The 13,565-nt window shown below is 38.8% G+C and overlaps 1 protein-coding gene across 1 annotated transcript in view; it reads right to left on the bottom strand.

Moving 5' to 3' along the window:
* LOC136254466 (transforming growth factor-beta receptor-associated protein 1 homolog) overlaps nucleotides 1–13,565 on the bottom strand; it is a 33,791-nt gene continuing 20,226 nt past the window's right edge. Inside the window, exons 21-31 of the mRNA XM_066047158.1 lie at nucleotides 9,974–10,042; nucleotides 5,036–5,108; nucleotides 4,345–4,479; nucleotides 4,170–4,261; nucleotides 3,799–3,910; nucleotides 2,779–2,868; nucleotides 2,201–2,271; nucleotides 1,805–1,883; nucleotides 1,616–1,750; nucleotides 564–619; nucleotides 1–253 (exon numbers count right to left, since the gene is read on the bottom strand). Of these exons, the coding sequence (XP_065903230.1) occupies nucleotides 112–253; nucleotides 564–619; nucleotides 1,616–1,750; nucleotides 1,805–1,883; nucleotides 2,201–2,271; nucleotides 2,779–2,868; nucleotides 3,799–3,910; nucleotides 4,170–4,261; nucleotides 4,345–4,479; nucleotides 5,036–5,108; nucleotides 9,974–10,042 (1,054 nt within the window). The 3' untranslated portion in view covers nucleotides 1–111. The remainder of the gene's footprint in view (nucleotides 254–563; nucleotides 620–1,615; nucleotides 1,751–1,804; nucleotides 1,884–2,200; nucleotides 2,272–2,778; nucleotides 2,869–3,798; nucleotides 3,911–4,169; nucleotides 4,262–4,344; nucleotides 4,480–5,035; nucleotides 5,109–9,973; nucleotides 10,043–13,565) is intronic.

Genomic DNA, 13,565 nt, shown 5'->3' with positions numbered 1-13,565 from the left:
TACTGATGATAACTTGCTTAATCCACATTTTATGGCCATGTAATTTAGAAACAATTATGATATTACAAAAATTATGTAAGGTTCATGTAAAAATATTATATTGCACATTATTCAATTTGCGTTTGCCCCAAACCACTTTCCAGTGACCGGGCAGATAGTTTTGTTCTTGCTACACTTGAGATGAGTCACTATTCCATTGGGGTAGCGTACAAACGCAGCATCACTGAATGGCAAATTGCACACTGGACAAGTTCTATGACAAAAACATGTATGCAGTATGTAACAGCATGATCATTGGAATATAAATAATATATTCAGCAAGTGCATTAATTAAGCCAGCCAAATATAGATTAGACCAGAATCAGATATTGCACAATTGTAAGTATAAATAAATTGGTAGAATGCTGTGTTATTATTGCGTCACTTGTTTACTGTCAGCAAACACAAATGTGGGCAGGATACTGCGCAACTCCTTGATTCTGAATGTGCTATTATTAGCATGAGAAAATACTGTATATAGCATCAACTATCAGTCAACAAGTAGCTACATATGTACTACTTACGTGAGTTCATTCATAACAATGGGTCCCTTCCGTTCATTGTACAAACCATATCTGACCTAGAAGGGAAATACTGTGCGTAAAACATTCCAAGTATACATGTAATAGTTGTAACACGGGCATGAGGGCTTTGCCTGATATGTAAGCCCGACTGCCCGAGGGCAGAGGGTATACATATCAGGCAAAGCCTGAATGCCCTGTGTTACAGCTAATACAGGTATGTAACACTTACTAGACTGATAGCCTGTACAGGGTGATCAATCACCCAAGCCAATACGAGTGCAGCCACTGGATGCATTATATGTGCACACCTAAAATTTTTGATTATGGGTCAGCAGCTAGGACGTTCTGGTTACGTTTGGTTATGATAAACGGACATATCCTAGAAAATATCATGGAGAATTTCCATTATGCGAGTTTAATACTTTAATCAGTGCTATTGAATCATTTATGGGAAAACTACGCAGTTCACTAAAGGACTAGACAGGTAAGCTTGCTTGTAGAGTGGTTACTCCATGCAGAGTGGTAGCTTCGTGAAGGGTGTGTGTCCGTATTCAAAAATGTGCGGAAACAATTGAATGAATAAGCTATAGCACTAGTTTTCACCATAGCCCAACGTTTTTCAACTCGCAGGATGGCGAGGATAACAAAACGCTCTCTGTATGTGTGGTTTTCATGGTGAAATCAAAGTTGATCATCCTAATCATGTGAGTATTATTCGATCCCCACAACGATTTCAGCAACAACGTCTATATAATCAGTGCCTACGAAATGTAGCCTGGGCGGCTCCTTTGATCTGAGGTGTGAAAGTGTTACATATTGCTATATTTGACATGTAGAATGTATCAATCAGCAGAAGCATTGTCACAGCAGCAACTGTACATTGGATCAGAGGTCCTGGGTTTTCAAGTACATCCCCATGTAATACCATATGCGCTTGTCATTGCTCAGTTTTAATTCATGTTAACAATTCCAGTACTTGAGCAAGATCACCAGGTAATAAAAGGCTTTGGTTGTTGCACCCAGGTACAACTGCAACATTATCAATTACTCACTTGCAGATTTTCTCCTTTAGCCAAGTTGTGCTGAATTCTAGAAGTGCGTGATGTGTCTATTGTACTTCTGAGTGAACGAATAAAAAATTGTTTCATTACTGAAAGAGGAAAATCTAGTGGTAACAACTTGAGTACCTGAGGTTAAGAAAGGTATAATGAGTCCCACACAACATATCACTATATGGTTACCTCAACCAAATCAAAATCTGCTCCATGAGCATTCAATAATTCCAGTGCTGGTTCAATTTCAGCAGTATCTGTTCTGTAACTATAAGATTCACAAGATAAGGTGCATGGATACATGGATAAGATGCATGGATACATAACAGATATATTGTATATGCACTGTAATCTAGGGGCATAGGTAGATTAATCCATTAATTGACACAGTAGAATCGTGAGACTTTTTTTTTACATAAATAGGCATTAATGTCTGTTCTATTAGAGCATTGTTGATCATTATAGTTATAGTTCAGCTGTGTGCTGTTTCATGTTGTCATATTGGACTTCGATATACCATTTTACTAGCTACCATACTACTATAACATGGTACATTTAGATCAATGCAATGCAGACTTGACATACCTGGTATCTGGTTGGAGATAAGCAGCTAGCAGACACTGGTATAGTTTCTGTCTGTGCTCTCTGCTCTTCCCCTATAATACACAAGCAACAAAAATATAAGATGATACACATTAGAAACCCTCCATTCTTTGGACCATGATTAAGTAATACAACGAGACTACGGACAAACAACATGATTATCAAGATATGCACATGTCCTTTCATTGAGGGCCAACATGCTATACATTTTCACAAGAAAGAAGGCACAGAGGAACATGAATATTCTATATAGAAATCGCTATGCTTGCTTGGGTATTGTTAAAAGTGAGCTTTTTATTCTGATTGGGCATAGCTAAGTGTAAACAGGGGTAATTATAACAGATGTTTGTTTGAATGCTCAGTTTGGTTGTACTACAGTACATACATCTAGAGTATTTTTTAGGGACAAACAAATGGGAGGAAAGAAATAAAAATTCATTTAAAAAAAACAATGGTGGATTGCCACAGCATATATCTGTGCTTGTATATACTCTTTGTAAGAGGTTTTGCACAGTAAACAATAAATAATAATAATAATAATACATATACAGTGAACATACTCTGGAATTGATGGTGCAGTAGTGTTCAGCCTCTTTGGTATCACCAAGTTTACTAATGAGGATGTTAAGAGCTTTCTCATGTTCATCCATCTGTGAATAACATCATAGAATAATTACATGTATTAATTAGGGCTGAAACAAAAACTGCAAATGCTTGAGTACACAATAAGGATTGATAGTAAAATTGGTACTTGAGTACTCATTAAGCCCACATGACCCAGCTCACATGATGTATTTGCCATCAGGGAGTGACACAATGAAGGCTATAGAGTTTGATTGGCATAATTTCTTGTCAGGAATACCAACATCAGTACTTTAAAATACAGTGTGTGTATCATTGTTGTTACTTGAAAAAGCTGTAAACTGCTTAAAGTCAGCATAAAATATGTCAAATGGGAATGACTACAAGTACTTGTAGCTAATATTTGTGAGTACTCAATCCTTAACTCTAGAGAGTACTCGAATACTAAAAAACCATGATCGTTTCAGCCCTTACACAATACAACTTTATAAAATTGTGCATAACAAAACTTATTCGTTCTTCGATCATGACCACTCTGTGCAGACAGTAAAGACATATAAAAAGCAAGCCCCACATCTGGTCTATGAATGGGAAAATATCTACGCCGCAATGGAAATCAATGAGACACGGTAACCGTATTAGGCAAACCATACATTAATAACTTTTGTTGGCTCAATACTGGGCTATATGTCACAAAATCACAATAGTTTCTTAGCCTTGGAAAAGAGAACAACCAATCTTCGAATCTTTAATTGTGAGTGCTGTTTCAAATATCTAAATTATCTTCTTATTGTATTACAAAAACTATGAATGCGACAGTTCAAATGGAGTGTTCATATGTTCCACTGGAGTATTTTAACAAACCATTGTATAAATACCAGTAGGGGTTTATACCAAACTATTGGGGATGGAATTCTGAACATTATTTCTGCCATGTACAGTGTACAGACATTTAAACACAGCATTCACAAAACAAATTCAACATGTGGTATAAGTACCTTTCCATAGACCAAAGCACACTCCAGTTGTAAGTCAGTATCCTTGATCTTACCCAATACAACAGCTGGTCTATACATATTGGAACTCTCTAGAAACGTCTTCAAGGCCTGCCTGTAACCCATAGAAAAACAACTAATTACTAACCATGTACGCATGCATACTATGACAATACACATACAGTACTTAGTTGAAAAGCATAGATGTAATGACAAAAAAGTAACGCATTGTGGAAATACACTAATTACACTGTAAATACTATAAGTATACACTAAATCTTGCTGTTCTATCTGCTATAGTAAGTTTGCAGCATAAGCTACAGTATAGTACTCTAATAGAACATACACATTTCAATACACCACAAATACTGTACCTGGCTTTCCTGTAGTCATCATTGTACCGGGTTTTAATCTTCAACAGTTTATCCACATAGAGGCTTGCTAACTCAGTATGATTTTCTTCTTTCTATAATACACATAGTATGCTACTACTACTACTTACACAAACAGAGTAAAAACAGTGTGACAACTTTGCTATTAAGTACTTACCTCACTCTTTTGAACAAATACTAAATATTCCAAATATAGCATGGAGGCAGTAGGGTATGGCTTTAAACAATCTAGCACAACTTCTGGTAAAAATGAATCGCTGCTATACTCGTTCTTTGGACGATCAGTAAAAATCTAAGCAATAAAATAATACATCACACATGTATGCAGTAATGTCTAAAGTGAATTGTATATTAGCAGAGGGCAATATACATGTACTGATATTTAATTTAGTTTTGTTTTTTTCTAAACTGAATAATTAAATATTTAACGTTCATTAATAACGTGTACAGACATACTGAGAATACCAGTAATACCAAAATTAACTGTTTTCAAATTATTCAAACAGTATTATAGCAGAACTGGTTAGCAAGAGTGGAGCAAAGAGTGTAACATAAGACTATTAGAAAGGTGCTCAAGTCAAATATGGGAGTGTTATTTGTCACCTCTGTCAAAAAAAGTTTGCTGGCCAGCACCTCCAAGTTGTTTTCCCACTTGAAGAGTACAGTAAGTACTGTGTAGGCTATTGATGTAATGGAAGCTTATACATATTTAGTGGGTATTTAGTAACACCACAATATAACTATAATTAAAATATCGTGGTATGATATTGGTCAATGCTGCTCACCCCTATTGTACATAACTACCAATTGACTACTACATATAATGTACATGAACGTATTATACTCACTGTAGCGGCAAGCATTTCATTTTTATGAAGAGCCCATTTTGTATACTTGAAAACTAAATCTTCATGAGGATATCTGTAACACAATAAACATGAGTGTAGTGAATTCATACAAGTACACATGTACTAGCTCAGACCCAGTGATCAACAGTTGCTTTGTCTATAACACCCTGTTCATTTTCTCTTTTGTACACATATGTACCAGCCATTCATGGGGGCAAAGGGTGCTGTAGGGGCAAAGGGTGCTGTAGCTCCATCAAAGAGGGGCTTAGCCCTCTAAAAATACCTCTGAACACTTGTGCTGATTGTATTACACCAAATAGTTGTCTATACAAATGCTTTGCTACCTGCAATTCCAGTGAATCAACTGGACTTTACAAGATAGATGATTAAGCATGTACCTCCCTGAATAAGTCACCCTTTTTATGTGGAGGGGGTGCTTATCCAGGAGATGACATGTCTTGCACACTATCATCTGGAACATGTCAGTATAGGGGGTCTAGGGGAATACCCTCCATGAAAGTTTGAAATTAGACCCTCTGAAATCAGAATACTACTGTCAGCTAATTTGTATACAGATAATTATTATGAACTCTTGATATTGACTGTTGTATTCAGTGACTGCTCTATTAGAGCACAGATATTATACCGTAAGCGTATTAAATTTTGCAGGATAAATTTTTGTGTTTTCGTCAGAAGGGAATTTCGTGGGTCTTTATTTTTGTGGGTAGCTTGCATTTGCCAGCCAGTGCCAGTTGCCAAAGCAAGCGATAGAAGACGCTAATAATAATAGATGGCAACGAAGAAAACATAGCTGTGCAGTTTCATCACAAATCTAGCTACCCATTACAAATCTAGCTAGTTAACTCCGTACACTTCCGTGGTTCTCCAAAATACCAAAAGAAATGGTGCGATATTACTGCGATTCTGTCGTGAGGGGCTACCATGTCTACAAGGATGTATGGGAGGCCACTCGTAGTGAAGTATTAAAATGTACAATGGAGACAGGAAATGCATTTGATTCGTTTGCTGTATCTGTAATAAAACGTGGAAATGTTGTCGGCCACGTGCCCAGAAAAATTTCTGCAATCTGTTCTTTGTTTATGCGACGTGGTGGGACAATACACTGCAAAGTTACGGGCAGCAAGCAGTATTCACGTGACATTTCACAGGGAGGACTGGAAATTCCATGCCTGCTGATATTCACAGGAGATCCAAAATACATACAGAAAGTAACGAAAGCAACGAGTTCAGCAAGTGCTGCTGCAAAATCTAAAGTTGCAACAAGTAAGTCAACTAAGGACGTTGGTGGTAAGGATGAGGTGAAGAATGAGGATGTGATCGTTGAGAATAAACCTGCAAAGCGAGCCAAGCTGAATAGTAGATAGTAAAGAGCAGACAGGCAAAGAAGTTGATCAAAATGCTAACATGGAATGGGTCCGTATATTTAATATTGTGTTAAAAATTTCAGACAGAGAGATCCTTTCAGTGGGACAGGAATTAACAGATACACACATGAATACTGCACAGAAGCTGATACTGCATCAGTTCCCTACATATCAAGGCCTGAAAAATACTCTTCTGAATGATTCCATTGGCTTCTGGACAAACAATTACATTCAATCATGCATTGCCGAGGTTGTCACTGGATAACAGTGAGCACTATTGGTTGCCAACCTGGGGAGATCAATGTGTATGATTCGCTGTACACAGATGTGGATGAAAACACAAAATGCAAGATCGAAAAGGCTCTGGGGTCAAGTATCAACTTCAGCATGGCTACTGTACAAAGACAAGTGGGTGTGACAGACTGCGGAGTATATGCTGTTACTTTTGTTACAAATTTAGCTTTTGGCATTGAATCTGGTTTTAGGTTTCAGCAAGATAGCTTACGTCCTCACCTACAAATTTGCTTTGAACAAAGGTGTATCTGTCCTTTTCCATGATTCCATAACTGAAGTACATGTATGTGTGCTATACCCGGTACTGTTTAATTGACATGTAACTTGATGACTGATTTAATTTACAATAATTTTACAAATCAAATGAACAATTAATTGTACATTTTGAGAATATAATAATCAAATAAACTTGAGTAAGTAGCTATATGTTAACAATGGTATTAAAGGCCAGCAGCTCAGAAACCATGTGCATTCATCACAATACTGGGTCGAGATGAAACATAACTAGTGATGTGTTATATGCTTGAAATGGTATATCTGTATCTAACAGCTGCGTAGTCACGATACAATATCGATATGCAATACAGTGCATCATTTGTACAAAGAAGCCAAGTTTAAATATCGATATGTGTACATGTGTATCGGTATCGCGATACAGCTGGAGTATTGCCCGATAAGTATCAAGTATCATCATATCAAGTATCATCGCACATCACTAAACATAACCATGTAAATCTATCATCCATTGAGCTGTAATCGGTTTCATTGTAGTCATTCTCATGTCAACATCCTCCTTTATGCCATCATCGAGTTGTTTACAAATCTGACTCCCATATCACTCCCTGAACTTAGCTCGAACAAAATCTTTGGCTGGCTTGTTTACTGACAGATCCAATGGTTGGAGCCTGTCAGTACAATTGTTTGGAACTGTGACAAAAAGAATGTTATTTTCTTCAAGCAGTTCAAGGACTTTGGCAGTGCACTGCCCTTTGAACACATCAAACAAGGCAAGTGCACAATGGGTGTTATCAAGCTTGAGTCTTTCTCTCTCTTTCTTAACATAAGGAACGATCACCTTTTTAAGATATGCCATTGTGGTGGTCTCATTGGCCCAATGGTTGCAGTGTATGTAATGTGCCAATCCGATGGAAAACCTTCATCCTTAAGCTTAGGTAAGCATTTGGTGGTTGTACCTTTATATATTAACTGCATTGGTAGAAACTTGCCAGACATGGCACAGGCAAAAACTGCTGTTATTTGCCGTTTATCATCGATACCAGCTATTCCACTCTTTTAGTTCCTTTCTTCTTCATTGTCCAATTCATAGACGGGACAATTTTCATAGCAGTGTGGTCCCAGTTGATAACCATGCACATCCTCAATTTAAATGACTGATCGTACATCAGTCAGGAATTGATCCCTAATTTCATCAAAATTCTCTGGAAGCACTTTGGATTTACTGTTGACTTTTCTTTTAGTAAACCCCGTGTGGTGCAGAACTCTCCGAGCCCATTCCTTGTTCAACTTGATGCCACTCTTGAATTGGGATTTATACTTCATCAGTATTCCCTCAGCAACACCCATAACTACAGTAGTCCCAACAGATGTACCTCTTACTCTCATCTCAACCAGTAAGTGATGCAAATGTTCATCCAACTTTGCAACCAAAAGCACAGGCCTTCCATGTTTTTTTGGTGGAAAGTGAGGTGACAAAAACCTTCTCACTAGGTTTGGCTTCTTGATTTTTCTTTTTGAAATCTTTAAGGTAGGCATCTCGCCAACCCTAACGCTGCTTTCCTTTTAAAAGATTCTTCTTATCAAATTCCTTAACAGCAGCTACCACCCTGTGTTCACTAACATATTTCCCGATGGTTGCCTTTTCTGTAAGTGAAAGTTTCATGTAATCACCTTTGCTCTTCCCACGTTCTTCCACCAAACAAACCAGGTGGCAAGCTTCATTAACAACTTTGCTTGAGGGCGCTTTGCTATCCTTGTTAGAAGTATCATCATCGTCCTCACTAGGCGTTGTTTTCTCCTCTTTCTGACGATTGAAATACGATAATAAAGACTTCATCGTGAATTTGTGATCAGGCGGTTTTACCTCACCTCGTACCTCACGTGTCACTAAACTGCACAATGGTGCATTAAAAAGAAGTGATGGTGCATTATTTAGACAAGGACGGATCAAGACAGATGATGGCCTCGACGATGGCACTGGGTTTGATTGCGCATTGATGGCAACTCAACTTGGTATGTAATCTTTCTAGGGTGGATTAATTTTCGTGGGTAAGACGTACCACGGAATCCATGAAAATTTATACACCATGAAAATTTCTACGCTTACGGTAGCTTACAAATATCTATGATCAGAGTGCCTCAATCTCGAGGAATTTAGTATCCAGGAACAGTATGACTATGTAGGGGTCTGGGGGCATAAAATTTTTGGGAATTAAACTCTCCAAAATTGAATCTGCACATGGATGACATCAGCAGCATCACTAATATTAGCTAGACTGTTGTAGTAGGGTGACTACTTTATTAGGATATACACTGTATTATTTACAACACAAAACAAAATACTATACGGTAATTATAAAATACGTGATACTTTCATAATCATAGACAGGGGTTAATCTAGGGGGGGGGGGGGGGGCGGGGGGGGCACAGGCCCCCTCTGGGTTAGCTATTGCCCCCCCTAGGTTTATACCTAAAGCCTTGAGAAATGGAAAGGTTTAATTGGTCCCAAAGTTGTATAATCCAATGGTCAATATTCAATGGCATCACAGTAAAATTTCACCAAAAATGAGTATATTTACACCTAAATTTTCAAAATTTTCCTGGGAGAGCATGCCCCCAGACCCCCCTAGAATCCAAAGCAACTTACTTCGCCCCCTCTAGGTTTATTTTCTGGGTTGAGCCCTGATAGAGCATTATTACTATTATGCATTAGCACTTTAAGCCTCAATTGAAATATCCTAAAGTGAATTGGCTACATCAACTGGCAGACTGATTGTGACACCAGTAGGACAAATTAAAACTGTACCATATCAGCTACCTCTTAAGTTAAGACCACTCCAATATAGTGGCCATCAAAACATAACTAGGGTATACTTCGTGACCTCATTAACAAGGTTAGCAACCTACTGTAACTATTATAGTCTTTTTATCCTACACTCCTATTGGCACTGTAGGTATTTAGAATGTAAATATACAAGCATTCTCTCTATGTGGTGTAAGCAACAAATAGTGTTACACTCACCTTTGTAAAAAGTTAATAACATAACTAATTCCTTCAAAATCAGGATCTTCCAATTCTCCATCACATGTTCTGGGTATGGAATAGAGCACACATACTTGTAATACACACAGGAACCTTTGTACACAGATAAAAGCTAATGTAAATACAATTCTAGTGCTACAGTTTGATTTATTAAGCATATAGCATGCAGGCTTATAGAATACAGAATGACATTATTGACGGAAAACCATGAAACTTTTCCTGTGATCCCACTGCAGCTGGGGTTATACTGCATATTTTGTGCTTTTTGTGCAAACCGTGAGTGGATATGAGCTGATGCATGGTACATTGCATTGATTCAGATACTTCTCACAGATTCATGAAAAGTAAAGTTGCACAGAACACAATCAAGCAACCAAGCAGATAGAGAGTGCTACAGCAAAAGTCTTCTGAACTCTCAGGGGTGTGGTGAATGAGAGTTTTGTAAGGGTCACATGGGCAGTGGAGACAGGGGGGCTATTGCCACCCCCCCCCCACTTTTATGGGACAATGTTTGCAAGAAAAGATTGAGATACTCTAATAGAACAGTCACAGTAGTCAGAGGAGCAGTATAGCAAGCTACCATGTGTAGTTATAAATAAGGAGATATAGTTGGTGGAGGGAAGCTATTGTCAGCAGGTAGTTACCTAGTTACCTTTTTTTTTTGGGGGGGGGGGGGGGGTCTTCACTTACAGCTAGCCTGGCCCTCTCACTCTTTGGCCTGCTCCACCACCCCTGATGGGTCATGTAGAGAATTAAGTACATCAGACAGCCTATCAAACAAGCCGAAGGCAGATTCCATCATAAAAGAAATAACAAAAATAAGTTAAAATTATAATGGTAACACCAAGCATCTCTGTTCTCCAATGCATGTATTGTGTTGCAAAAATTCATGGAATAACCTTATTACAAACCTGGTGTCAAAACTATTCAAATGTAGTTGCCTCAGGAAGAAAGCCCAGTAAGCAAACCTGCAAAGTCTGCATTCCACCTTAGAAAACCAAGGCCACAGCAAGGAGCATCATTGCAGAGCAAGTCCTAAGAGAGAGATTTGAGTTCAAATGAGGATTTAATCTGCAAGTACAGGACAACATCATAGCTACTTCAAAGCAGCTGTACAAGATGACAGTAACAAGAAATTAATCAGCTAACACAGACTGGTATACACCCTGTAGTAGTGAAGTATTAGGAGATGACCTTGTAGACAGTAACAACATGCAGAGAGTTAACACTAGTACTTACTGGTTGAGAAAGCAGTGCAGGCCCTGAGAGTGGATACCCGAGCTTTGAGCTCATGGCTGTTGGGCCAGCTCATCTGATGATGTGATTAACTGTATACACACACGCATACACACATATAATATGGTAATGCTGTGCTATATTTAGAGCTTATCACATAATGAATAGTGATGGCATTGTAGAGTGATATTGTATCCGTGTGCATCACGAAGAGCACGTCCCGAACATTGTACTATATTGTCATTTCCCCCATCATTTCTGGTGCTGCGATCGGAGACTACTGAATGGACGATCACTTGCTCAAGCCGCGGCCACAAAGGCTATTTGGCAAAACTACTCTTTGGGACTGCTTCCAAGCTGCCATTGACACCAACCCAACTCTAACAGGTGTGACCTACTTGAGAGCCCAACTGCGAGGCGAGGCATCAAGAGTGATTACTAGGCTTCCCCTGACCAACACCAATTACCAGACCTCAGTGACCCTATTGAAAGATCACTATGGGTAGTCACATCGAATCATTAGTGCCCATGTTCAAGCCCTGCTAGATCTCCCTAAACCATCTACCGTATAGCGCAAAACATTGGTGGCGTAAAACTTTGGCGAATCGTCAAAAAAATGGTATTGGCGAAAAAAACTTTGGCGAAATGCTCCACTGACTATCCAAGTGTAAAACATTAGCGAAACAGTCGAACCCGGCCAAATTCTCCGTAACATTCACTACACCAAACGGAGAACCTGAACTCCAACGCATATTATAGTGTGGTATAGCCACACCCTCGCTCCGCGAGCCGTGAGGTCTAGTCTGTATCAAAACTATAACAGCTGTGCACAACCTTTGTGCCTCTATGAATATAACTATAGCTATATTAAATTCATATCCTTACAGGTCATGTAGCTGGGACTGTAACGTGACGATGGGAAGTAAATAGAGTGTGTGATTGGCTCAACTGATCCTGCAGCATCCACATGGCGGGTTTCGACTTCATACTTTCTGTGGAATCTATGATACGCGGATACCATGAATACCAACTAATATGGAATGATCCAATAATTGGCGAGGAACTTGGATGTGAGCGTGAGCCTGGCAACAGTCACGATCCGTATGCTGTGGCCGTGAAGAAAGCAATAGGAGGAAGTGACCGAATTGTAGGTCATGTGCCAAGAAGAATATCGACGATTTGCTCGTTATTTATTAGGAGAGGCGGATTGCTCGTTTGTATAATTAATGGAGTTCGAAGGTACTCCTCGGATTTGCCTCAGGGTGGTCTAGAAATACCTTGTAAATTAATCTTCAAGTCCGTTAACGCCGATGAATGCCAGAAAGCTAAGAAACTGATCCAGTCCACACTGTCAGTGGAAGTGTTTGAAGTTTGTGCACCTACTCGACCTACCAATCAACAAGCATTGCCTGCAGCTGCAAATCAAGGACAGGAACTTGTGGTTTCCTCAGAGCAACCTTGCGAATTACCTGTTGTAATTGTACCTGAGCAGCATAATGAAGGTCCAGAAGAAGCGCCACCTCTGAGGAAAAGGGTTAAGTGTATTGACACAGAAAGAATCATAATGGGAGAAGAGTTGTGTGATATTGAGATTAATTTTGCACAGCAACTATTAAAAGAACAGTTTTCGGAACTGAATGGTTTAGTGTCGACATTATACCAAGACAGACGGTTACAAATGACAGAAACTTTAGTCAGGAACAAAGTCCAGATCATACATTGTAAAGGCAGACGCCATTGGATAGTTGCCACAACATTGAATTGTCAGCTTGGTGAAGTCAGAGTTTATGATTCATTATTTCAATACTGTGACAAGGAAACAGAACATGTGATTGCTAATCTGTTCCAGGTAGGGTCAGAGAAGCTCAAGATAACAGTCTCGCAGTCCCAAAAACAGAAGGGAGGGACTGACTGTGGGATTTTTGCCATAGCTTTTGCAACAGCTCTTGCATTTGGGATAAATTTAAACAAATTACAGCTGAAGCAAGAATCAATGAGAGCACATTTGATCAACTGCTTTAACAAGCATCGTATTTCCCCATTCCCACGTACGTAATGTTGGCAGAACACTTTAGATACTGAGTTGTAGTATATTGTAAATAATTTCAGTCTTAATCTATTTACACTGTGACCAAACTACACTAGTTATACATGTCAATTGATTGTCATTAGTATATAATCAAATTGAAACTAATCAGATTAAAGTTACAGCAGAATGTCATTATATGCTAGGCACTATAAGCAGTGTTTGGTGCAACAGAATCTGCAGACGTCAAGCAGTTAGTGATCCCAGCTTCTTTGAACCCATTCTTTATTATTTCAGGCTTAGTCTTGA

This window comes from Dysidea avara, chromosome 4 (genome assembly GCF_963678975.1).
Source record: "Dysidea avara chromosome 4, odDysAvar1.4, whole genome shotgun sequence".
NCBI classification, from domain to species: domain Eukaryota; kingdom Metazoa; phylum Porifera; class Demospongiae; order Dictyoceratida; family Dysideidae; genus Dysidea; species Dysidea avara.
Note: the sequence above shows the minus strand (reverse complement) of the source record. Positions and strands in the feature narration are given on the sequence as shown.